The sequence below is a fragment of the Peromyscus leucopus genome, chromosome 23, assembly GCF_004664715.2.
Source record: "Peromyscus leucopus breed LL Stock chromosome 23, UCI_PerLeu_2.1, whole genome shotgun sequence".
NCBI lineage: Eukaryota > Metazoa > Chordata > Mammalia > Rodentia > Cricetidae > Peromyscus > Peromyscus leucopus.
Genome location: NC_051082.1, coordinates 13,964,569 through 13,988,513, shown reverse-complemented (window position 1 = coordinate 13,988,513; position 23,945 = coordinate 13,964,569). Strand labels below are relative to the sequence as shown.

At 50.1% G+C, this 23,945-nt stretch overlaps 1 protein-coding gene across 3 annotated transcripts; it reads right to left on the bottom strand.

Moving 5' to 3' along the window:
- Positions 1 to 1,263: 1,263 nt before the first annotated feature.
- On the bottom strand, positions 1,264 to 19,115 carry P2rx4 (purinergic receptor P2X 4). 3 transcript variants are annotated; one of them, XM_028885884.2, is made up of 12 exons: positions 18,882 to 19,109; positions 13,510 to 13,657; positions 10,992 to 11,063; positions 10,801 to 10,873; positions 10,148 to 10,244; positions 6,146 to 6,226; positions 5,900 to 6,041; positions 5,670 to 5,806; positions 2,821 to 2,914; positions 2,654 to 2,719; positions 2,266 to 2,361; positions 1,264 to 1,496 (listed from the first exon to the last, which is right to left on the bottom strand). In XM_028885884.2, exons 1-12 carry the CDS (start codon positions 19,013 to 19,015, stop codon positions 1,470 to 1,472), a joined length of 1,167 nt encoding a protein of 388 aa, XP_028741717.1. In that variant the 5' UTR covers positions 19,016 to 19,109; the 3' UTR covers positions 1,264 to 1,469. The 3 variants fall into 3 exon arrangements, with proteins under 3 accessions (XP_028741717.1, XP_037054592.1, XP_037054591.1); XM_037198697.1 differs by lacking the exon at positions 1,264 to 1,496 and having other exon boundaries at positions 2,068 to 2,361; positions 18,882 to 19,112; XM_037198696.1 differs by lacking the exons at positions 1,264 to 1,496; positions 2,266 to 2,361; positions 2,654 to 2,719; positions 2,821 to 2,914 and adding an exon at positions 5,360 to 5,563 and having other exon boundaries at positions 18,882 to 19,115.
- Positions 19,116 to 23,945: the final 4,830 nt, after the last annotated feature.

The following is a 23,945-nucleotide window of genomic DNA, read 5'->3' as shown; positions in this document are numbered from 1 at the left end:
CAAAAAAAAATCCCAAAACTTGCCAGAAGCAAGCTGAGCCCTCTCCTGAGCGCGGGGCAACTGGCCCACAGAAGAATTCACTGTGCAGACTGTCCCCGTCAGAGGCCCAGGGGGCCTCTCCAAAGAAGAGTGTTTATTCAGAGATGGCGGAGGGCACAGTGCAGGGTGAGTGCTCTGAGGGCCAGGGCAGGATAGAGGTGGCATGTGTGGGGACAGGCAAGAAGGCTGAGGTCAGGGCTGTTGTGATGCGCATGCCCTTTGATCCCAGGTCTGCCATGGGCGGCGACCAAAGGGTGATTAGGAACTCTGGCTGCTCCTGGAGGTGACCTTTGCTGCAAGGTTGTGCTTAGGCATAAGCTTATTAGCGGGCAGCTACCACATGAGGACCTCCCACCCCAGCCCGACCCCTTCTCGTTTGGGGGCTCCATTTGGATGTTGACAACTTTCATAAATGTGAGCTCCAGCTCACATGCTGAGAGACCGCACGGACAAGGGTTTTAAAAAGCCATTTCTTTTAATGGTTGGTCCTCGGTCCTTTCAACATAGCCCTTCTGGAAGGGAAAGCCAGTTCTGTCTTGGTTACCAGGGACAAAGTCTCTAGGTCCAGGGAAGAGGGACAGTGGCCCAGGCCCGCTGGCAGCCTCTGGAGAACTCCTTTATAAAGTGCGTGGACAGAGCTGCTGGGCCGGTCCTGAGGGTCTAGAGACTGGGACTTCCAAGGGAGCCAGTCCTGGAGACCCTGGAGACCCTGGAGAAGACGGCGGTCCCACAGGCCACAGCGGTGTCTCTGTTCTCAGACTGTCACATTACCTCAGTAGGCTCACACTGTATAACACACGACAGGTGACCCGGCCAACACCACACCAGGAACCCACCGTGTGCGGCGAGCAAATGCACTCCTCACAAAAGGCGAGGTTAAAGGCTGTCTAGCGAGGAGGAATGTCTTGAGTTTGATGCCAGCCTGAGCTACATAGGGTGAAACTCTGTAAAATGTAAAAGGTTAAAAAAAAAAAAAATGCCCAAACCCACAAGGAGACGTGCTGTGGTGTTCCTCTGTTATCCCAGCACTTCTGGGGACGGAAGCAAGAAGATTCTGGGACTGAAGCCCGGCTGAGCTACGGAGCACAACCCAGGCTCAGAAACGACAAAACTGCTGGGCACACGCCTTTAATCCCAGCACTCGGGAGGCAGAGGCAGGTGGATCTCTGTGAGTTCGAGGCCAGCCTGGGCTACAGAGTGAGTTCCAGGACAGGCACCAAAACTACACAGAGAAACCCTGTCTCGAAAAAAACAAAAAAAAAAAAAAAAAAGAAAGACAAAACTAAAACAAGACCCGCTGGGCAACCCTGAGTGTTTGTGGAGTGGAGGAGACGGAATGAAACTCTGGGACCTTCTCTAGAGAGATGCGGCCGCCATTTCTCCCTTCTCACGGCTTCGGTGAGGGCGCTGTGGGGTTGAAGGGTCGGGCATCAGTGGTCCATCTCACCGGCGAGACCCTGCAAAGGAGGGGTAAACTTGTAGCCAGCCAGTGTGTGTTGCCACCACGAGTGACCCAGCCACCCAGAGCAGGAGGAGATCGGCGCTTCTCCTGAGGGTTTCTTAACAATGCAGACAGACGCCTCAAGTTGGTTCTGGAGGGGTCTCACGGTATGGCACAAAACCCTCATTCCGCAAGATTCCGTAAGTACCACGTGGGTGTAGGTACTGGCCTGCTGTCTTATCACAATCAAGGTTTGACTGATTAAAATAAAGCTGGGCTAGCCAGGTGTTGGTGGCACAAGCCTCTAATCCCAGCCCTCGGGAGGCAGAGGCAGGTGGATCTCTCCGAGTTCGAGGCCAGCCTGGTCTACGGAGCGAGTTCCAAGACATCCAGGGCTATACAGAGAAACCCTGTCTTGAAAAACAAAAATAGGGGCTGGAGAGGTGGCTCGGCGGTTAAGAGCACTTAGCTGCTCTTCCGGAGGTCCTGCGTTCCATTCCCAGCACCCACATGGTGGCTCACAACCATCTGTAGTGAGATCCGGCGCCCCCTTCTGGCCTGCAGACACACATGCAGGCAGAACACAGTATACGTAATAAATAAATAAATCTTAAAAAAAATAAATAAATAACAGCTGGGTTTTAAAGAGGGAGTCCATCTGAAGAAAAGTTGGAAATCAATGCTGCCACGGGTGGTCGGAGGGGCCTTGCCTGGTGTTCCCCACTGGGACAAGAGACGAGACAAGGTGCACAGACTTCTCGCCTGCCGGGCGCACAGCTGCCTACCTGCTCGTAGTCTTCCACATACTTGTATTTCTTGTCCCGGTAGTAGTATCTTTTCTTCATGCAGTAGAGGACTATGACGTCACAGAGCACAGTCGCCTGGTTTAGCACAGAACGAACCGGGATGCTTTGAGCTGCTGCGTTGTGCAGACCCCCTTCCTTTGGAACCCAATCTACCGAGGAGGAAAGGCACCTCCATGCCTCTGAATCAGACCACACCCCGACCAAGGGGCTTGGTCTCAAGAGGTGGGATGCCTAGGCCTTCCTTCCCTCGCCCCTAGACGCATCCAGCCTAGAGACAAGTTTGAGGCCCGGGGAAGGACAGCGTTCACTAAGATCTGCTTGCTAGCGGGAAAGGTCCAGTTCCCCAAAGGAACACCTTGCCACTTACCACCCCTAACAGCGCCAAGCCGGAGCCAACGTTGATCATGGTAGGGATGATGTCAAACTTCCCAGCCTGCGTCAGATCGGAAGAGAAAAGACATTCTGACGGGGGAAAGCGGAAAACAGGACGTTGGGAGGGCTCCCTCTCCCAGGGAGGTTCAACGGAGGGCCAACCTTTCCAAACACAATGATGTCAAAGCGGATGCCATATGCCTTGATGAGCGTACGCTGCTCGTTGCCAGTGAGGTCCCTGTAGTACTTGGCAAACCTGAAGGAGAAGGGGGTGGGTTAGGGAATTAGTGCAGATTCGGGATGCCAGGAGAAAGCTGCTAGGGAGGGACCCGAGTCCCCGGGCACAGCTGGTCTTGACTAGTGAGTTGCTCTGTGGGCTAAGCAGACACTCAGCACCCCGGGTCAGCCTCCCAGCTCAAGTGAGGCAGGTGGCAGGAGGGGCCAGGACCCCTCCTGGGGGAACAGAGTGACTGTCATCACCATCTCCCACGGGATGGCAGACGCCTCTCGCTCTGAATGGCCTTCCTGATACAGCCAAGACACCTGCCTCCCTCCAGGGGACCCTGGCTGCCAACAGAGAACTTGGGAGCTAGCAGGGATCCGCAAGGCTGCAATGCAGGCTGGGGGCCAAGCCAGCCAAGGCACTCGCCTCAGCCAGAGAGCTTGGCTGCGGGTGGGATATGCCACGCCTCAGTGGCTCTTCCTGCCCACCATCTGCTTTTTTTGTTGTTGTTGCTGTTATTGTTGTTTATATGGCTGGGTTGAGATAATACCATTGAGCTGAAATACAACCACACCGCTCACCCACCAAACTACAGAATTCAAGCCAGGAAGTCTGCAATCCCAGAGCTCCAGAAATTTAAAAGGTCAATCGGTTATTCTTAGGTATACAACCAGTCAATTTTAGAGTGTTAGCACCTCCAAAGGAAACCCTGCCTTTATCACTGTCCTACCAGACCCCGGCCTTAGCATCCTACCGGGATCTTAAGCCTGGGACGTATCTGGTCCACAATTTCTATGCTGTGGTCCAGGCTTGGGACTCTCACGTGAGATTGGTGTTGGCAGAAGGCAGGAGCTGGGTGTCCCGTGGGATCCATCGACTTCTCAGCTCTAGGATGCCAACTCAAGCTTGAGGTCTCTACAATGGTCTCTCTGTTTTTGTTTTGGTTTTTGTTTCTCTGTGTTTCTTTGGAGCCTGTCCTGGATCTCGCTCTGTAGACCAGGCTGGCCTCGAACTCACAGAGATCCACCTGGCTCTGCCTCCCGGGTGCTGGGATTAAAGGCGTGCACCACCACTGCCCGGCAATGGTCTCAATAAGAACTGTGCAGTAATAGAAACGGAATAATAGAAATCTGATTCCCAGGGGAGCGTTCAAATACCTGCCTAGTCTCAGTAAGCCTTAACAACCCAACACAAATTTGATACCACAAATTACCACTAGAGGGAGTCGAGGGCAACTTTTTAAAGACCCACCCAGCAAAGGCACTTTCAATGTGCACAGGATTTTGCGGCTTTAAGAAAATGGCAAAGGAGTTTCCAGGCCTCTCGTCAGATTCCCAGGTATCCTGGATTTAATGGTGCCCCCTCCCTAAGCTCATGTCCACCTCGGGCCTGCAAATGTGACGTTATTTGGAAATAAGGCTTTGCAGATGTACTTTAAAATGAGGTCATACGGGATTAAGGTCCTCCCTAAATCTAATGTTCAAGAAGAGGAGGAGAAACCGGGTCAGGTGTGGTGGTGCGTGCCTTTAAACCCAACCCTCAAGAGGCTAAGGCAGCCCTATTTCTGGAGGTCGAGACCGGCCTGGTCTACACAGCAAGTTCCCAGCTTGTCTTAAAAAAAAGGGAGAAGGTGGGTGTGATGGCGCACACCTCTAATCCCAGCACTTGGGGTCTGGCAGGGGGGTCAGGAGTTCCGGATCACCCTCAGCTGCACAGAGAAGAGAGATGCAGAGGGAAGAAAACCATATGACCACAGAGGTGCTGGCACACGCACAAGCTCAGGATTGCTGGGAGCCACCGAATGCTTGGAGAGGCCAAGACGAATCCGGCCACGGAGCTTGCGGCAGCGCAACCTGGCAGACACCCTGTTTTTAGACTTCTGGTTTCAGAACTACCCAAGGATAAAATTCTCCTTTTGAACCGTTCCGTTTTGTTAACCAGAGCCCAGGGAGGCCGAGATACCAGCATTTTCAGATCTGAGTGTGGCCCTTTCTTTTATTTTATTGAGACAGGCTCTCGAGATGCCGCTCAGGCTTGCCTCAAATTTGCGCTTCTCCGGCTGTGATCCCCCAGGTTCTGGGATTACAGATGTGTGTCACTCCGCCTGACTTGATCACGGGCCTCTCTTGAGTCTGTACCCCTGTAACCTCTGGGTGCTGGGGCAGGATCAATTGCTGAAAAACCAATTCCTGGACCAGATCCCATTGGCCTTGAACAGAGTCCACAGGCTCATCCGTTCCTCCCAATAGTGAGCAGGGATGTGGCAGAAGATGGCCCTCGGGAGCCTAAGCTACCAGTGCCTCTCCTCTACCCTGCAAACCTCAACACAATATATAAAAAAAAAAAAACAGATTTTATTTTTCTTTTATGAGTAAGAGTGTTTTGCCTACATGTAAGCGCACCATGTACATGCAGTGCCCAAGGAAGCCAGAAGAGGGTGTTGGATGCCTTGGATCGAGAGTTATGGACAGTTGTAAACTGCCAGGTGGGTGCTGGGAACCAAACCCTGGTCCTCCGTAAGAGCAACAAATGCTCTTAACTGCTCAGCACTTGTAGCACGAAAGAGGAGAGCTCTGGTGGGCCTGGAATCACATGAGCAAGGCCCTGCTGGGAGGATCCTCCCAGGTGCCGGGCCTTCTTGCCTCGAACCGGTGATACACAGCCTGGCCCATGGGCACTGGTCTTTGGGAGGGGTTGGGGGAGATATGAATAACCCCATAGGCATCTACAGTCACCAACCCCACCCCACCCCCACGACAGGTGAGGGGCAGGGCCCAGGCTCACATACCTGAAATTGTAGCCAGGAGACACATTGTGTTCCAGGTCCCGGGTGTCGAGGCGCCGGAAGGAATATCTGGGCAGGCAGAGGGAGGCCGCTCTGTCAAGGTTACAGTCCCACTTGATCTGGATGCCCATGATGCCTCCCTGTGGGGAAGCAAGAGAGACCCAGCCAGGCTTTTCAGAACTCGGGTCCGTGCTGAGGCCAAGGAGGTGTGAGAAAAGCCGTCAGGCACCCACCTCCACCGCCATCTCCTGGAAGCTGTGCCCGGCGTCCTCCACAATCCTGCCGAGACGGAATATGGGGCAGAAGGGATCCGTCCGAGCATCATAAACGCACGATTTGAGATAGGAAGTGGTGATGTTGGGGAGGATGTTCCTCCTGAAGTCAGGGAGGAAGCACAAAGTCTGAGCGAGGGGGACCTCGGGGAGAGCCAGAGGTTCTTTAAGAGGCTTGTGAACGCGCATGCCTGGGCCCCCACTTACTTGCTGAAATTAAACTTGGGGTACCAGATGTTGTTCTTTACCAAGAGGGTGAAGTTCTCCGCGGACTTTAAAAAAGCTGGCCTGGAAGAGAATTAACGGTTACTAAACACACACACACACACACACACACACACACACACACACACACACACACACACACGGCTCTGCAGCCTTTTTAACAGTTTGCCGTGTCTCTCTCGAGGAGAAAGGGGAGCATCTGGTATTTTCTACCCCCTTCTGTATTAACACTAGGTCATCAGGTCTTCTAATCTTTCCTCAGAAAAGGCGGGACTGCCTGCCCCAAGCACCAGGCAGTGAAGAACCTGAGCCTTGGCTGAGGCGGATGCTGGCTGTGGCCGCCATGATTCCTTAGCCATCTGCTGGCCTCAGGTTTGCCTTTTTGGGTGTTCATAGAGAATGGATCCATAGATGTGGTTTATTCGTTAGCGCACAGGGGCGTTCGCCTGCAGGTACATCCTGGCCTGGCTGAAAAGGGAGCCATACCGCCAGAGGGCTCTGAAAGGCGCCACGTCAACTTTTGGCTGAGCGTACGAGGTCTGTCCCCAAGGGGACTCATTTCTGGAGTGGATTTTTCTCAGTGAGAATCCAGAAATGCAGGGCTGACCCTCTTGTGGAGGAGGCCTCCCCCGAGGCAGACAAGACCTTTGAAGTTATAAGGGGAGTCACTCAGCCTTAACAGCAAAGCCGCTAGGACCACATGGGGGGGGCGCTGAACCCATCCCCTCTGCTGCTAAGTAAAGGCCTGGAGCTCTTTCAAGCTCAAGTCTCCAATCCTAATCAAGAGGACGGGATTATAAAGAATGGGGTTCCCCATTTTTATCATTTGCTGAGTATCACACGCCAATAACCTGTACACCCTATAGGCAATACTTTCCTTCAAGATTAGCTCACTGTTCTTTTCTTTCAAAAAAAAAAAAATGGCCGGGCGGTGGTGGCGCACGCCTTTGATCCCAGCACTCGGGAGGCAGAGGCAGGCGGATCTCTGAGTTTGAGGCCAGCCTGGTCTACACTGCAAGTTCCAGGATAGCCAGGGCGATTCAGAGAAACCCTGTCTTGAAAAATCAAAACAAACAAAAAACGTGTAGTCGATAATATTGTCTGTCCAGGGTGTGTGGTCTGGGGCTTGTTCTTTGTAAGAAATAACAAATCAGCAAGTGATAACCAACACACCCCAAGTCAGGGTTTCCTCCTTGATTTAAAGGGAGGGACTGAATAAGGTAATATCCATTTTCAGTGCCTGTGTGTGCATACAGATGTTGTGCCTGTGTGCACACCTGGAGTACAGCCGTAGGTGTCTTCCTCATGAACAGAGTCCACCTCCTCTGACACAAGGTCTCTTACTAGCCTGGAGTGAGCCCTGGAGATCCCTGTGTACACCTCCACAGCACAGGGATTACAAGCACGTGCCACATAACCCAACATTATCATGTGAATTTTCAGTGTAGATCAGGTCCTTGGGTTTCATCAACAGAGGCATCCCCCCCTACACCCCACCTCTGGCTCCAGCTGCAGGAATACCTTTCTCACTATGTGACCCAATGGTATGTTCTAGACCAGGGCCCCACCAGCTTAGACCCACAACAGTGCTGACTGATAGCAATACGTTGTCAAATATAGCTTTAGCCACGCTGTGGTTGACTTTGTTGACTCTGCAGATACAGTCTCCATCTATAACGCAGACTGCTCTGGGAGCCACCCTCCTCCTGCCCATGCTTCCTGAGTGCTAGGGATCACAGGTGTAACATCACTGTACGTAAGTTTTTACATTAAAGACGTCAATGCATGTGCACGCACAGAGGTCAGACGACCATGGGCAAGCCAGTTCTTTCCTTCCATCATGGGGGTTTTAGGGACAGAATGCAAGTGTTATTTTCTGCTGAACCATCTTACTGGCCTGGCAGCCACATTTAAAAGTCAAAGAAGGTGAACACTAAAATGACTGAGCATCTTGTATTGCTGTGGGATGTTCTGTATGTTAAATGTGTTGCTCTGATTGGTTACTAAAGAAAACACTGATGGGCCAGTAGCCAAGCAAGAAGTATAGGCGGGACAAGGAGAGAGGAGAATTCTGGAAAGTGGAAGGCTGAGGCAGAGAGATGCTGCCAGCCTCCGTGATGGGAAGCAACAGGTTAAGATGCCAGTAAGCCACGAGCCACATGGCAACTTATAGATGAATAGAAATGGGTTAATTTAAGATATAGGAACAGCTAGCTGGAAGCTAGAAGCCTGCCATGGCCATACAGTTTGTTTACTCTGTTGGGTCTGAGCGGCTGCAGGACTGGCAGGTAAGCGAGATTTGTCCTGACCATGGCCCAGGCAGGAAAAATCTAGTGTGTGTAATAACACAGAAAAGCAAAACATGAAGTCAAGAATTTGAGAAACAGTAGGGGTGAGGTTATATAGGCAGAGCCGGAGGGAAGGAGGGAAACGGTGTAATTATATTTTCATTTGAAAAACTTTTTTTTTTTTTTTAAATAAAAGGAGAGGGTGGGAGACAGCTGAGCTCAGCAGTAGAGGGGCTTTTTCACCTTAGGAAGGGTGGATCACAACTGCCTGTAACTCCCGCTCCAGAGGATCCAGCGCCCTCGACTGGCCTCATGGCAGACACTCGATGGACCTAAACATGTATTTATTTTTAATCTTTAAGAAATTTAAGAGGCAGGCAGATCTCTGTGAGTTCAAGGCCAGCCTGATCTACAAAGTGAGTTCCAGGAAAGGCGCAAAGCTACACAGAGAAACCCGGTCTCAAAAAACCACACTCAAAAAAATTAATTGATTAACTACTTGGGGTTTTTAATTAATTTTATATACATTGGTATTTTGCCTGCAGGTATGTCTGGGTGAGTGTGTCAGGTCCCCTGGAACTGGAATTACAGACAGATGTGAGCCAATATGTGGGTGCTGGGAATTGAACCTGGGTCCTCTGGTCGAGCAATCAGTGCTCTTTACCACTGAACCATCTCTCTATCCCTTTAATTTTTCTTTTTTTTGAGGCAAGGTTTCTCTAGATAGCCCTGGCTGTCCTGGAATTCACTATGTAAACCAGGCTGGCCTCGAACTCACAGAGATCCACCTGCCTCTGCCTCCCGAGTGCTGGGATTAAAGGATGCGCCACCATGCCTGGCTGCTTAGTCTTGTTTGTTTGTGGGACATGAAATATACTGATTGTGTGTGTGTTGAGGGTGGGTGTGCGTGTGCATGGTACTGTAGCCACCAAAGGCCAGGTACAATAGCTTATGCTGGTATCTCCCGATACTCGGAAAGCCGAAGCAGGAGGCCGGGAGGCCAGGGCTGGTGCCAGGGCTTTAGTGGGTCAAGGCACTCTCTGTATTACCTGAGGATTTGAGTCCCATTCCTGGGTCCCAAACAGTAGAAAGAGAGAGCTGACTCACAAGTTGTTTTCCAAGCTTCACGTGTGCCGTGGCACACTTACACACTTACACACACACAAATGTAATTAAAAATCGCTTAACAACAACAACAAAAAGAGTTTGGGCTATGGAACAGCATTAATTTAATGTGCCAGAAGTTATCAGAGGCAAGAATAACTCAATAGAACCTGCCAGAATGATTGTCAATGAACTTTTGGAAACGCTTAAACTTCAGCGCTCCTCATGAAACTGAGGGAAGAAAATGAAAATAGAGATATGGAATGAAAAAAAAAAAGAGTTCGGAGCCATCCCTGGCCACATAATGAGTCTCTTTCGAGGAAATCAAGACCAAAACCCAAGAACCGTTTCCCGTTGGTTACATGCAACAGACAGTGCTCGGTCACCCGTAAGTCACCTGACCCTTATCACAAGTGGCAACCCCTTGTGGTCTCCCTGCTCTGTGGCTGACAGCCACTCTGCCAGGGTACAGTGGCCCCACTCATTGACCAAGAGCGCACCAAAACATCGCCACACCCGAGCTCACCTCACCCTCTCTGTCACCTCCCTCCAGGCTGAAAACCAAGGCTAGGGGACCGTGGGTAGGACTCACGTTGGCACACCAGCGTCATTCTCCACTGGGCACCAAGCTGCCACCTCGCAGGTCTTCACGGACTCATTGAATGGTACACATTTTCCGGTCCCGATCCCTGGGAAGAGAGAATAGGTCCAGATCCATGAGGGGCTTGTCGCTAATCTTTTGCCTTTGCATAGTACCGTATGAGAGCCCTGAGGAGCCTGGGCAGCCCGTCTTTCGTAAATTATGGGATATAGACGGTGTCTAGAGGATGGAGGAAGGCTGCCTCGGAGTCGGCCACGTATCTGCCAACTTGATACTAAGTCACAGGGTGGGGCGACCTCTGAGGTGTCTGCCGCAACACAGGTGAATGCTAAGAGGGTCTCGGTTCTGCTATTATATGAGGTTCCCCTAGGTTCATGTAGCATTGGGACGGGGTGGGGGGGTGTCTTCTCTGATGATGGACTAGAACTGAACCCAGGTTCATCCAAGCCAAGCCTGTGTTCTACCATCGAGCAGTAACCCAGGTTGTGGGGGGGGAGGGGAGGCGGAAGGCAGATTTTTAGTTCTGCAATGTCTCTATCTCAGACGCGCCGCCACAGGAAGTGTGATGTCACCAGAAGCCACTTTCCCCAGGCTTAGCGCCGCCCCGCTGAGAGGTCCCCAGCTGCTCAGTCACTCCCTCCTACCGTTGCTGTGGGTGCCTGCTGAGCCAACGGTACAGTCCGAGTCCGAGTTACAAACGGTGGTCTGATCGGGAATCTGGAAAAGGAATGAATAGAAACCCGTTCCATGGGGTCTAACCCCCTCCCCGTCCTCCCCTCCCACAGTTTTCCAGGAGCGGATGTGAGTGTAAAGCCTGAGGGGCTTCCCCACCTACTTCTGGACAGGTGCTCTGCGTCTGGTTCACAGTGATGATCATGTTGGTCATGATGAAGAGCGAGTTTTCCTCCTGAGGAGGGGAGAGAACCCTGTTGAGTCACCCTCAGAAGAGGTGAGTGGGGCCGCAGAGAAAGCCAGATGGGGCTGGAGAGATGGCTCAGTGGTGGAGAGAACTGGCTGCTCTTCCAGAGAATCTGGGTTCAGTTCCCAGCACCTACATGGATGGTGACAATCATCTGCACCACCAGTTCCAGGGGATCTGATGCCCTCTTCTGACGACTGCTGGTACTGCATGCATGTGGTACACATACATTCTGCTGCACACATAGACACATAAATTTTTTTTTTTTTCTTTTCTGGAGTTGAGGGCCAAACCCAGGACCTCATGCTTGCTAGGCAAGTGCTCTACCACTGAGCTAAATCCCCAACCCTATTTTTTTTTAAAGCATGCTAAAGGCTGGATATGATAGCACATGCCCTTAATCCCAGTACATGAGAAACAGAGACAGAAGGATCCTTGTGAGTTCAAGGCCAATCTGGTTACATAGCAAGATCCAGGTCAATCAGGGCAGCATAGTGAGACTGTCTCACAAACAAACAAACAAACAAACAAACTAACCAACTAACTAAATGAATAACTATTCTAGGGAAGAGTCTGTCAGCCAGTAACAGACATTTCTCTCTTTGAAGTGGTTTTGTTTTCTCCTCATAGATACAAAGGTGCCAACCCAGAGTCTCTTAGAAAGCAATTCTCTGTTGATAGGAGAGAGGAATTGCTAATGATGACCCCCTCATACAAGGAATGACAGACAATGACCCCAGGAGATTCTAATTATATATCCCACCCCCAACCTCCACTGGGTGCATGGAATTTTAAAGAGCTACTAGAAGCTTCCAGCATTTCATACGTCCTCCCCCAAAAAGCAGAGTCAGCTCTGGGAGGCATTTTGGGGATCAGGTCTCTGTAGGCATCCCCACCCCAGCTCTGACAGGTGGTGAATGCTCTGGAAACAGCTGGAACAAACTATGCTGGGAGACAGGCCACAAGGGAGGTGCAGCAGGAGTCTCTCTCCTGACACCATGCCAACCTTCCAGCTTTTAACAGATGGACAACCCCTCAGCTGGTGTCAACATACGTCTTGCTTCTGAGTCCCACTCGCTTGCTCGAGTTAGGCGTGTCCAGCTCATGGTCGCCTACTTTCCTGTTGCTTATCTCTTTCATGGAGGGAAATGTCCATCTAGAGATGCATCACACCGATGTGGTGGTTATGTTCCAGTCATGGAGACGGCTCAGGAAGACAGAACACAGCGGCTGGCTGGCTGGTCCCTCCCGTTCAGTCCCAGGAGCAGGGCTTATGCCCTTCCTTGGCTGCAGCGGGTACGCTGGGTGTGACAGTCCCAAGCTTGTTAGGATGGGGCTGGAAGCCACCACCACTCAGCTGAGACTGGTACGTACCAAAAGAACACTCAGTCGCAACCACTTGCTCCAACTGGTTTAATTTTTTTTTTTTTTTAAGACAGGGTTTCGCTGCGTAGCTCTGAATGGCTTGGAACTCACTAACTCACTACATACACTAGGCATGTAGACAGAGATCTGCTGGGATTAAAGGCACGCACCCCCATGCCTGGCAGTCCATTTTATTTTTCTGTCTCTTTAGCTCTGGCTTTTCTCCCACCAAGTCCTTCTTCTCCGGAGAAGGCCAGGGAAATGAACACCCTGAAAGAGAGTATCTGAATCCTTGCTTTCTCTCTCCTAGCTCCAAGTCAAGTGCTCACAGCTTAACTAATTTGGCCACCAGACACACCCAGCCAGCACATCAACCATCTGGAGGAGAAGCTAGGCCAGAGTTTGGCCAAGGGGCACATAGCTGAAGAGTCAATGTTTAACTTGCAGCTTTGGGGCTGGAGGTTTGGCTCCACAGCAGAGCGTGAGCCTGGCATGCGTGAGCCCCTAGGCTCCATCTCCATGTCTAGAAAAAGAGACCCAAATGTCAACTTGCGTCTGTGTGCATTAACAGACAGTAGGTAGGTTAGGACGCGCCATGCAGCAATTTCTTCCTCTTTGTTCCGGATGGAATCTGACCATTTCCTTTTAGTTTGGGTGTGTGGTCTCTAACTGCTGCTGGTGTGTGTGTGTGTGTGTGTGTGTGTGTGTGTGTGTGTTTAATATGCCCTCTGATGAGCTTTACCTTGTGGGTGTAAGACAGGAAAGCAAACACAGAACGCGGAAGGTACTATTTCCAGCCCCACTCTGTCCAAGACCAAAGAAAGACCTTTGCTTTCTCACCCTCCAGAGCTTGGAGAGGTGGAGGTGTGGGAAAAGAGAGTCTGGGCTGCAGCCAGCCACACTTTAGAGCAGTTAGGAGAGCTCTCGAGGGCTCTCTGTTGGAAATGACATCTCAGAGATCTGGCTGCATTGCTGTGTCAGGCTAAAACAGCCTGGGCAGGGAGGTGGCGACCTCTGCGCGCGAAAGCAGGAAAGGGCTTCTTGTGCATGGAAGTCACGGGGCACATACCTGAGCTGGAATCACATAGTCCGCCACATCCCAGATCCGGAATCCAAGTTCAGAAGTGTTGGTCACAGCCACCCCTTTGGCCTTGGTTGTCACCGAGCTGACCACAGAGTCAGTTTCCTGGTAACCCTTTTCCCACACAAACACCCACCTAAAAAAAATACAGCAGGTGGTAGGAGTCAGTAAATTTGAACTGACACCAGGGAGTCTCCGAGAGCCCCCCCCCCCCCCCGAAGTGTGGCATTAACTAATCATGTGACTTGCAAAAGCTGCTCGACTACTACACTCCAGTGTGTAAAATGGGCAGAGTAGCCCCACTGATTCTTTTTTTCTGAGAACTAAACGATGTGGGTCGGCTAGCACAGTCATCAGCGCACAGGGAAGGAAGGCCCAGCAAATGCTGTCGTGATTACTGGATGTTTGAGGAGGCTCAAGACACTGTGATCTGTGGGAATCGCCAATAATAGGTTATTATAACAATAGCTTCCATTTGATTTCCATATAGTGACCATTTAATTCACGAGGCACACAGCATTCTTTTTACCCACAATTTACAGAGATAGGAATAGAGACAAAGAGTGGTTAAGTCACATACCCAAGGCTAGCAAGTGGTAGACTAGGGATTTGAACTCAAGCCAGAAGCCTTTGAAGCCTCTGATCTCTAGCCAAGAGAATCCTATCTTTTAGGCAACTTTGTCTCTTTAAGACTGGCTTTTACTACGTAGCCCTGGCTGGTCTGGTACGGGCTATGTAGCTCAGGCTGGGCTCCAATTCTGAGGTGACAATCCTCCCACTTCAGATTCCCAAGTGCTGGGATGATAGGTGTATGAGACACTACACCCAGCTGATGTGTGTGCGCTCATATGTGTGTATGCGTGAGATATTGTGTTTGTGTGTGTAAGTGTGGGCTCACATGTAAAAGCCAGAGGATAACTTTTAGAAGTTGGTTTTCTCCATCATAGACTCTGGGGTCAGATTCAAGCTGTTATGCTTACATAGCAAGCATTTTGTTGTTGTTGTTGCTGTTTTCGAGACAGGGCTCTCTGTGTAGCCTTAGCTGTTCTGGAACTCACTCTGTAAACCAGGCTGGCCTCAAACTCAGAGATCCGCCTCCCTCTGCCTCCTGAAGGCTGGGATAAAGGTGTGTGCCCCCACACCTGGCTAGCATACACTTTTGGAGACTCAGTCTTGCTATGTAGCTCCAGCTGGCATTCAATACGGAGCCCAGGCTGACCTTGAACTTAAGATGATGGCCTGCCTCATCCTCCCAAGCATTATGATCACAGGCATGCACCATGTTCTGCTCAGGGAATTCACGTTTGTGTTCTTGTGTGTATGTTTGCATATGAAGGCCAGAGGGCAGCCTCAGGGACCTTCCTCAGAAGACATCCATTTGGTTTGCTTTTGATACATGGTCTCACCATGGAGCCATGACTGACCTGGAACTTACTATGTAGACCAGGCTGGCCTTGAACTCAGAGATAGATCTACCTGCCTCTGCTTCCTAAATGCTGGGATTAAGGATGTATGTGTGCCACCCCCATGGCTGGCTCCCACCTCGTTTTTCTGAGACAGGATCTCACTGACCTGGGGCGAGATGATTAGGCTGGTCAGTGAGCTCCAGAGACCTACCCGAGTCTGCCCTCCCAGTGCTGGGATTACAATTATGTGATACTGCACCTAGTTCTGGGTCTCGAACTCTGGTCCTTGTGCATTGAGTACTTCACCTGCTATGTTCTCAGCCCCTCGGGGAAACTTTCTACAGTACTGTCTTACTTTTTCCTAGGAATTCGGGTCATCGAATTGCGCCTCTCCTTCTGAAGTAAGGGTGTTACTGCTGGGCTAAATAGTTACAGATCTAAAGACATCTGTGTGCTGGATACCGAACATGAACTGGAATGCTCAGTCCCTTTTCCTACCTTTCCATTGGAACAAAAGCAGAATGCCACAGGATTGCAGCAAGATAAAATAATAAGGCCAGAGCAATGTCCTAAGCACCACACAGCAGTCAGAACCCTGTCCCCAAGAGCTGCTGTTAAATTTCCAGAGGACACCAGTCTGCGGTCGCTGCAGCATCAAGAAATGCTAAGATCCATCTCTTTAGGAGACACCCCTCCTGACAAGACTTCAGTTCAGAAATTGGTGTTTTCCATTACTTTTTCATGCGTTTGTTTGATATGAACCATCTCCAAATCCTCCGCCCGTCCCAAATATGGGTTTCTCTCCCACCAAGTCCTCTTCTGCGGGGCTTCTAGGAACCCACTGGCACTAATGCTCCCTGTAATCCACTTTGACACAGAGCTTAGGGCAGACAGTCTAGGAGTTTTATGAGCCGGAACATTGAGTTGCTAAATTGAGGGGAGGGAGGGGGGAGATATGGTATCATCATCACATGAATAAGATCACTGGGGATTCTGAGGTCAGTGTTATTTTGAGGAAAGATCTGCTTTATGGAGAAAGAGATTACACTTTCACTAAGATTAATGAAGTCAGGAAGCTAACAAGGAAGTTGAAAACCAGGATGTGATGAATCGTCTTTATAATCCCAGCACTCAGGAAGCTAAGGCATGAAGATCGCTTGCAAATTCCTCTGCCAGCCTGGACTATGTAGCCAGTGAAAGGTTACCATGGGCTGCATAGTAAGGCCCTGTCTCAAACAAGGACAAAAGTTAAAACAAGTCCTGAATTTATATCCTAGGTTGATTTGGATCACAGTACGATGGGTGAGAGCAAAGCATTGTTTTTTGGTTTTTTGTTTGTTTTTTAAGAAATGATTGGGGCAGACATTTACTATATAAGGAGACTCCATCACTATGCTGCCCAATAGAAACAGAAGACAGTAGGGATGGCGAAGAGCAGTTTAGTGGTAAGACTCCATGATTAGACATACAGTGTAAGCCAGGCGTGGTGGTGCATGCCTTTACCTTTAGCATGTGGGAGGCAGAGCTCTATGAGTTCAAGACCAGCCTGAGTTACAGGCCAGATAGAGATCTTGTCTCATAAGAAAAAAAAATAGCACAGGAAAAATTAATGACATATTTTTATGTGGTCCAATATGGATAAACTATTTTAACATCGTCAGTGTCTAAGGCATCAGCCTGGGAACTGGACACGGTAGCGTACATCTGTCATCCCAGCACCTGGGAGGGAGAGGCAGGTTTGGGAGCCCAAAGTCATCATCCTTGGCCGCAGAGTGAACAGGACAGCCTGGGTTACACGAGACCCTGTCTAACCTAAGTCCCCCAACCCCCTCCCCAAATAAAGGCTTGTGAGGTGGTTCAGCAGGTAAAGGTGATTTCTGAGCAAGCCCAAGACCCTGAGTGTCATCCCCAGAACGGCCCGTGGAAAGAGAGAACTGACTCCCAAAAGTTGTCCTCTGACCTCATGGGCTATGGCATGTGTGTACCCACACTCATACACAGACACACACACACCAATAAATAAAATCAACATTTAAACAAAGGATCCAGCCCAATAGCACAAGTTTGCCTCGTATGCGTAAGGCCTTCGGTTTGATCTCGGGAAAAGGTACTGTTGTGATATTTTACTTTTTTTAAAAATACAATATCTAAAATATTTTCAAAATCTAGCATGCATTTTTCGGTTTGCGTGCGTTTTAATTTAGAAACAAGCTCGCGAAGTCGGTGGCTGCAGGTGGCCCTCTTAGGATGACAAGAGCCACAGACCCCTTCATAGTACATAACCTGAGCAGTGAACAGATGACCCCAGCAAAGCAAGAGCCAAGAGCCCAAAGCTCCGTAAGAGCTCCAGATTCCAGGTGTTTCTAACCCAAGCTACTTAGTCAGCTAGCAGCATGTCTGGGCACTGAGGAGTCCATGGTGAACACTGGAACACCTTTCACAAGTTCAAACCTGGATATGGACAAGGTGTTCTTCAGGCACTGTGGCGGAATCCAAGGCCTCGTGCATGCTAAACACACATCATATAAAAACTTTTCTGGAGACAGGGTCTCGTGTGGCCCAGACTGCCTTTCAACTCAATGTCCTCCGGTGTCAGCCTCCTGAATATTGGGATGGCAGACGTATTCATTACGACCACACCAGGCTTCGGCAAGTTACCTCTAGTGCCTGCTGCTTCTGGGCTGACATATGTGGGAAAGGAAACCTGCAATCTTGTGAATTCCCTTAGGCAGTCTGAACAGATTCCAAACTACACACCAAAGCAGGAGACCTGCTGCTTTGTTATTTACTTTATTTTTGAGACAGGATCTCACTTTAGAGGTCTGGCTGTCCTGAAACTCACTATGCACACCAGGCTGGCCTCAAACTCACAGAGATCCGCCTGCCTCTCCCTCCCCAGTGCTGGGATTAAAGGCTGTGCCTCAGGCCTTCTTCTTAACTACTGGGCTAGCTCTCCGCCACCTGTGTGCCTATTTTATTATATACCTGGGGTGGGGAGGTGTCCCAAAAATTTCTCAGCTAAGTATGGTCAGGCGCAGAAAGTTTAGCAAGCCCTGCTTTATGGCGCTATGCTATAAACGGAATCATCGGTCAGCTTGTGAACTGGCAATCAGTATTTTCCTAAGGCTTCCTAAATGGTTCCAAGGTGTAGATGAGGAATCCTTGCTGTAGGCCCTTTAGTCGGAACCAGAAAGCCGATCCACCTGCCAGACCAGCAGCTGTTGAAGCTAGAATACCTCGCAAGTGGGCCCACGAGGCAAGGTGACTCCCACCGGCTCTCCTGGGGTGTATGAAATTCTTACGGGTGCATTCAATTAAAATGAAACATTTAATAATACCTAGCGATGGCAGGGTGTATCTCAGCAGTCAACAGGGAGCAGAGGTTAGAATCCGAATAAGGCAGGTACCATATTGCAAACAACCCAACAACTCAAAGGAAGCGACCTTAGGGCACTTTTGGGAAGCGTGACATCTCCAGGGCACTGGGTTATCAGGAGGTTCTCAGAGGACGGGAAACCACAGACCCAGAAAGTACCGAGAAGATCACAAGCCTTGGTTTTGTTGTTGTTGTTGTTAGCAGATTTTGAAATGGAAACGACGAGAGAAGACTGTGACCTTTAGAGCAAAACCCTCCCTTGCCCAGTGTCTCCACCAAGTCAAAGGGCATCACGGAGCAAGCTGGAAGGTAAAAGGGCAAGAAAAGTGGGGTGGCAGTCTAGCCAAGGCTTAGCTCGCGGGACACCCCAGTGTCCCCCGTGTCCTGCACAAGCCGGTTCCAGGTGGCTAGAGCCCGCGGAGGGCGTGTCGCCGCCCCTTGGACTTGGGGTGGAGGTCCGGCTTAGCAGGTACCCCAGGCCCCGGAGGGGGGGGCGGGAGCTGGTGAGCCAGGGGCGCTGCCAAGTCCCGACCGTCCGGGTACCCCCAGCCGCGGCCCCCGCCCCCAGGCCCGCTCACCCGATGACGTAAGCCAGGATGAGCAGCTGCACCACGCGGTTCATGAGCCCCACTTTACGGCTGCGGATGAGCACGATGCGCGGCGTGTCGTACTCGAACAAGAAGGCCCCGAGCGCGGAGCAGCAGCCGGCCATGGCTCCGCGGGGTCGAGCACGCCGGGGTCGCCTCGTCGCCTCCTGCTGGGTCCCGGCCGCAGCCCCGCCCAGCAGCTCGGGCAGGCCCCGCGGCGGCGGCGGCGGCGGCGGCGACGCCCGGAAATAGGCGGCGCGCGGCCTGGGGTGCGCGTCTCCTCCCCGCCCTCCTAGCAACCCGAGGTCTCCAACGGGGAGGCTCGAACCCGTGAACCCCTCAAGGCGCTAGAGTTTGCAGAGTTTGCAGACAGTGGCTTTGCCCCGCAGGGATGAATCACCCCCCGGAGCGGGACAGGGGAGCACTGTCAACTTGAAAGTGACCAGGGTAATGACGCCCTCAGGCCTAGGCGGAGTGAAAGGCAGAGAGATGGGTTCCTCCACCTTGCAAAGGGCTGCTCAGCGAGGATGCAGGATAATGAGCCACTCCCCTGGGGGAACTTAGGTCAGAGTCGCAATCCGAGAGGACCTGAGCGTGGAGGAGAATAGCTACCCCTGAGGGAGCTGAACTTGCTCCACCAAGCTGCTTTCTGAACCTGTAGGGTGGGGTGGGTAGTGAGGGGTGGGTGTAAACATCTGGGGTCCTGGGATGTCTGTAGGAGTCAGCCACATGTGCCATCATATAATTGATGCCGTCCTAGAATTGAAGTCGGGCCATGTCCCTGCCCCATAACTGTGGAAGTTTGCATCTGGGAGGAGGTAGCAGGCAGCCAGGACCAGGAAGATGTTCCTGTAGCCATCGGGCCATTGAGAATGTCTTATCACAGGCTTAGGGAGAACTGGAAAAAATATAGCCATTTCCTTCAGCCATGTTTTCATAGGTGTTTTATATTTAGTGTAACCAATGCACCCAAGAAGTGTTAATGCGTACCTTCCTTACGCCAGGTGTCCAGTGAACACAGCCTTGTGCAGTGTAAATATGGCAGCTAATTTATACAAGATTTCAGGTTCTAATCCTACTCAATGGTTCTTTTCGTTTTCCCGCTTCACATTTTCTTTTATTCCATGTGCGTTAGCTTTCGGGCACTGTGACAGAAACCCGAGAGGAAACAAAAATCAAGAAAGACGTATGTGGGCTCACGGTTTCAGAGGTTTCCATGGTAGTCACTGGGCTCCGTGGATTTGTCTTGAGATGAGGCAAGACATCTTAGCAGAGAGGGCATGATTGGAGTAGACCTTCTCAGTCCATAGCAGCTGGGAACCAGATGTGGGAAGGCATGGGGACAAGATGTGTCTTTCCGGGACTAGCTCCCGATGAATGACTTATTTCAATTAGGCTTCACCTTCTACTTCCTACAACCTCCCAATATTGTGATTGGCTGTTGATGAGCTAGGTCCCTCAGGATGTTCCTGTCACCTCTCAGTGATGATGTCTACACTTTGGCTAAGACTCCATCAATACACAAATTGCAATGCCATATTACCACAGACTCGTGTTATCACCAAGTCGTAATCTGTGAACTGTTCTCAAAACATGACGGCCTGGTGTGGTGGCGCATGCCTAGACTGCCGGCACTCTGAAGGCAGAGCTGGGAGGATTGTTTAAAACCAGCCTGGTCTACATACCTAGTTCTAGTCCCACCTGGGCTAGTGAGTCAGATCCTGTTTCATTCTGTAGTCAGGGAGTAAGGTACTTGCTGCCAGATTTGACAACCGGAGTTCAATCCCTGGAACCCACATGGAGGAAGAAGAGAACAGACCCGCACAATTGTCTTTTGACCTCTCCACGTGCCACAGCAAATGCGTGCACTCCTTCCAATCAACTGTTAAAAAAAAATATAAAACACAGCTGGGCAGTGGTGGCGGGCAGTGATGGCACACTCGGATCTCTGTGAGTTCGAGGCCAGCCTGGTCTACAGAGTAAGATCCAGGACAGGGTCCAAAACTACACAGAGAAACCCTGTCTTGGAAAAACAAACAAATTCTAAAACACAAGAATAAATATAAGCAATGTGACTTTTCCTTGATTCCTCTTGTCTATTGTCTGTGTCTCCCTGGGTTTTAGATCCTGGGTTTCTCACATGCAGGACAAATGCCGAGTTACATCCCTGTTGCTTCTTATTTTGTCATACCTATTTGGTCTTTTTTTAAATTTTTTATTCATTTTTAAAGATTTTTTAAATTATAGGTACTTGTGTGAGTATGGAGTGTGTTATGAGCATGTGCAGGTAGGTGGACATTGGATCCTGTGGAACTGGAGCTCTACTTGATGTGGGTGCTGGAAACCAAACTTGGGACCTCAGGAAGAGCGGTCCACACTCTTAACTGCTAAGCCACCTTCTCCAGCCCGTTATTATTATTGTTGTTGTGCATGGTTGGGGTGTGGGGGGGAGCTTTGTGCATGTGCATACAGATGAGGCCAGATGAGGATGTCCGATCCCTAGGAGCTGGAATGTTGTGAGTCACCTGACCTGAGCGCTGGAACTGAACTTTGGTCCTCTGCATGAGCAGTGCTGGATCAACCCCTGAGCCATCTCTTCAGCCCTATAAACAGTCTTCCTTAACAGAACGTCTTAGTTTATTTCCTGGCTGTGAGATTCCTGAGATATACGACCTTGATTTCTCAAACAACAAAATGCTAGCTGAGCGTGATGGTCCACACCTTTAATCCCAGCTGAGGCAGAGACCGGCCAGCCCAGTCTACTTAGCAAGTTCCAGGTTAGCCAAGGTCTCAGCAGACCCTGTTTAAAAAAGAAATTCAGTAAGAAAATCTGCATCTGCCTCTAGAGATAGAATGAAGTCAGGAGGAGGAATAGCCCAGGAAAAGGAAGTGGTGTGTGTGGGGTGGTCTTACTCACGTGATGGGTATCTACTGAGGCCCGGCCTGCAGTGTTGTTGATGCTGGGGGGTGTGGGGGCTAGAGATAGGCCAGACAGAGCTCTGCTGAGATGCAGGCATTTGCAATTGGGAGGAAAGAATAGAAAAGAAAGCCCATAGGCCTTTTTGGATGTAACTTACAAATGCTTTTCCTGGAGAATGACAGTACATGTCCAGCCCTGGTTAACACTACCCCACCGTAATGAGTTAGCCCAGCCTTAGGAAGTCCTGAATGTCCACAATCTGCTCATGTTTTCTTGTTTTGTTTTGAGAGGGTTTCTCTGTGTAGCCCTGGCTGTCCTGGAACTTGCTCTGTAGACCAGGCTGGCCTCAAACTCACAGAGATCCGCCTGCCTCTGCTTCCCGAGGGCTGGGATTAAAGGCATGCACTATGCTGGTACGCTGCTCCTGTTTTCTATAAGAGCAGTTAAGAGCAGACCCAATCAGAGAAGCTAATTCTGAAAAATGATTAGGAAAAGAAAGTTTTGCATCTATGTTCTTGCCCTTAGTTGATCTTTCTTTCTGTAGACCAGGCTGGCCTTGAACTCAAAGAGATTCTCCTGACTATGGCTCCTGAGCGCTGAGACTAAAGGCATGAGCCACCATTGCCCAGGTTTATTTGACCTTTCTAAAACCAGCTTTAGGAGCTAGGGATGAACCCTGCGGAGGAGAGTGTGCTCCACGTGCACAAAACCCTGAGTTTGACCCCCAGTGTCATAAGGACAGATGTTACTGAGGGTGTATGTGTGTGCGGGTGTTTGCTTGACATGGTCTCTATGTAGTTGAGGTTGGCCTCAAATTTACCATCCAACTGCCTCAGCTCCTCGAGATACAAAGATACAGCACAGACTGCACCCGGCTCACATCTCAGATCTTAATCGAGTTCAGCTGCTTCCTGTGTCATGTGCTTGACTGGGTGTGGTTGGTATTGCGCAACCTGGGGACCTCAGTAAGGCTGTTGTTAAGGACAGGCGCCCACACAATCCAATGAGGGAAGGGTAGGGCTTCCAAAAATGACATGGGAGCCACGTGCAAAAGAATGAAGCTGAACAACGGCCGCTGCCAGGTATAAATTTTGTCTAGCAACTATAAAAGGCATAAATATCTGAGCTCAAATTACAGACCTCTTCAATAGAGTCCTAGGTACAGAGCTTTGAACCTTGAATTAGGTAGTAATTTTTTTTTTCAGATTTAATTTAAACACAGAAAACAAAAGGAAGAAAGTACTTGTACTTTGTCACAATTTTAAGTTTTGTCCTTTAAAGAAGCAGGTCTGTATAAAGACCCCCCCACAAAGTAGGGGAAGTGCTCACAAGTCACGTATCTCATAAAAGCCCAGAACCTGGAATATCTCAAGTACTGTTACTTAAAATGACAGCACAATATAGAAATAGGCAAAGGAAAACATTCAATAAGTTTTTCTTTTTTCTTTTTTGGTTTTTCGAGACAGGGTTTCTCTGTGTAGCTTTGCACCTTTCCTGGGACTCACTTGGTAGCCCAGGCTGGCCTCGAACTCACAGAGATCCGCCTGGCTCTGCCTCCCGAGTGCTGGGATTAAAGGCATGTAACACCACTGCCCAGCAAATAAGTTTTTCTTTATCCAGGTATGTATACCTGTAGTCTGAGCACTTGGAAAGTGGAGGCAGGAGGATCAGGAGGTCATCTTTGGCTATGTAGCAAGCTTGAGTCCAGCCAGGGTTACATGAGACCTCATCTCAGACCAAAATGGGGGGAGCACATTTTTTGAAACTATGTAAATGGTTAGTAAGGATCTGAAAAGATATCCAATGTGATTAGTTACTAGAGAGATAAAAACTTAGACTCAGTATCACAAAATGAGATACCATTTCATTCACATTAGCAAGACTCATGACAAAGATAATCGGGCTGGAGAGTTGGCTCAGCAGCAGATAGGAACATTGGCCACTTTGATTCCCAAGGCTACATAAGCATCTGTAACTCCAGTCCCACTGTATCTGACATCCTCTTCCAACCTCAGTGGGCACCAGGCATGCATGTGGCACACACATATAAAGGCAAAGCATTCAAACACATAATAAAATTTAATTTAAAAAAAAAATGGACAATAGCTGGGCAGTGTTGGCACACACCTTTAATC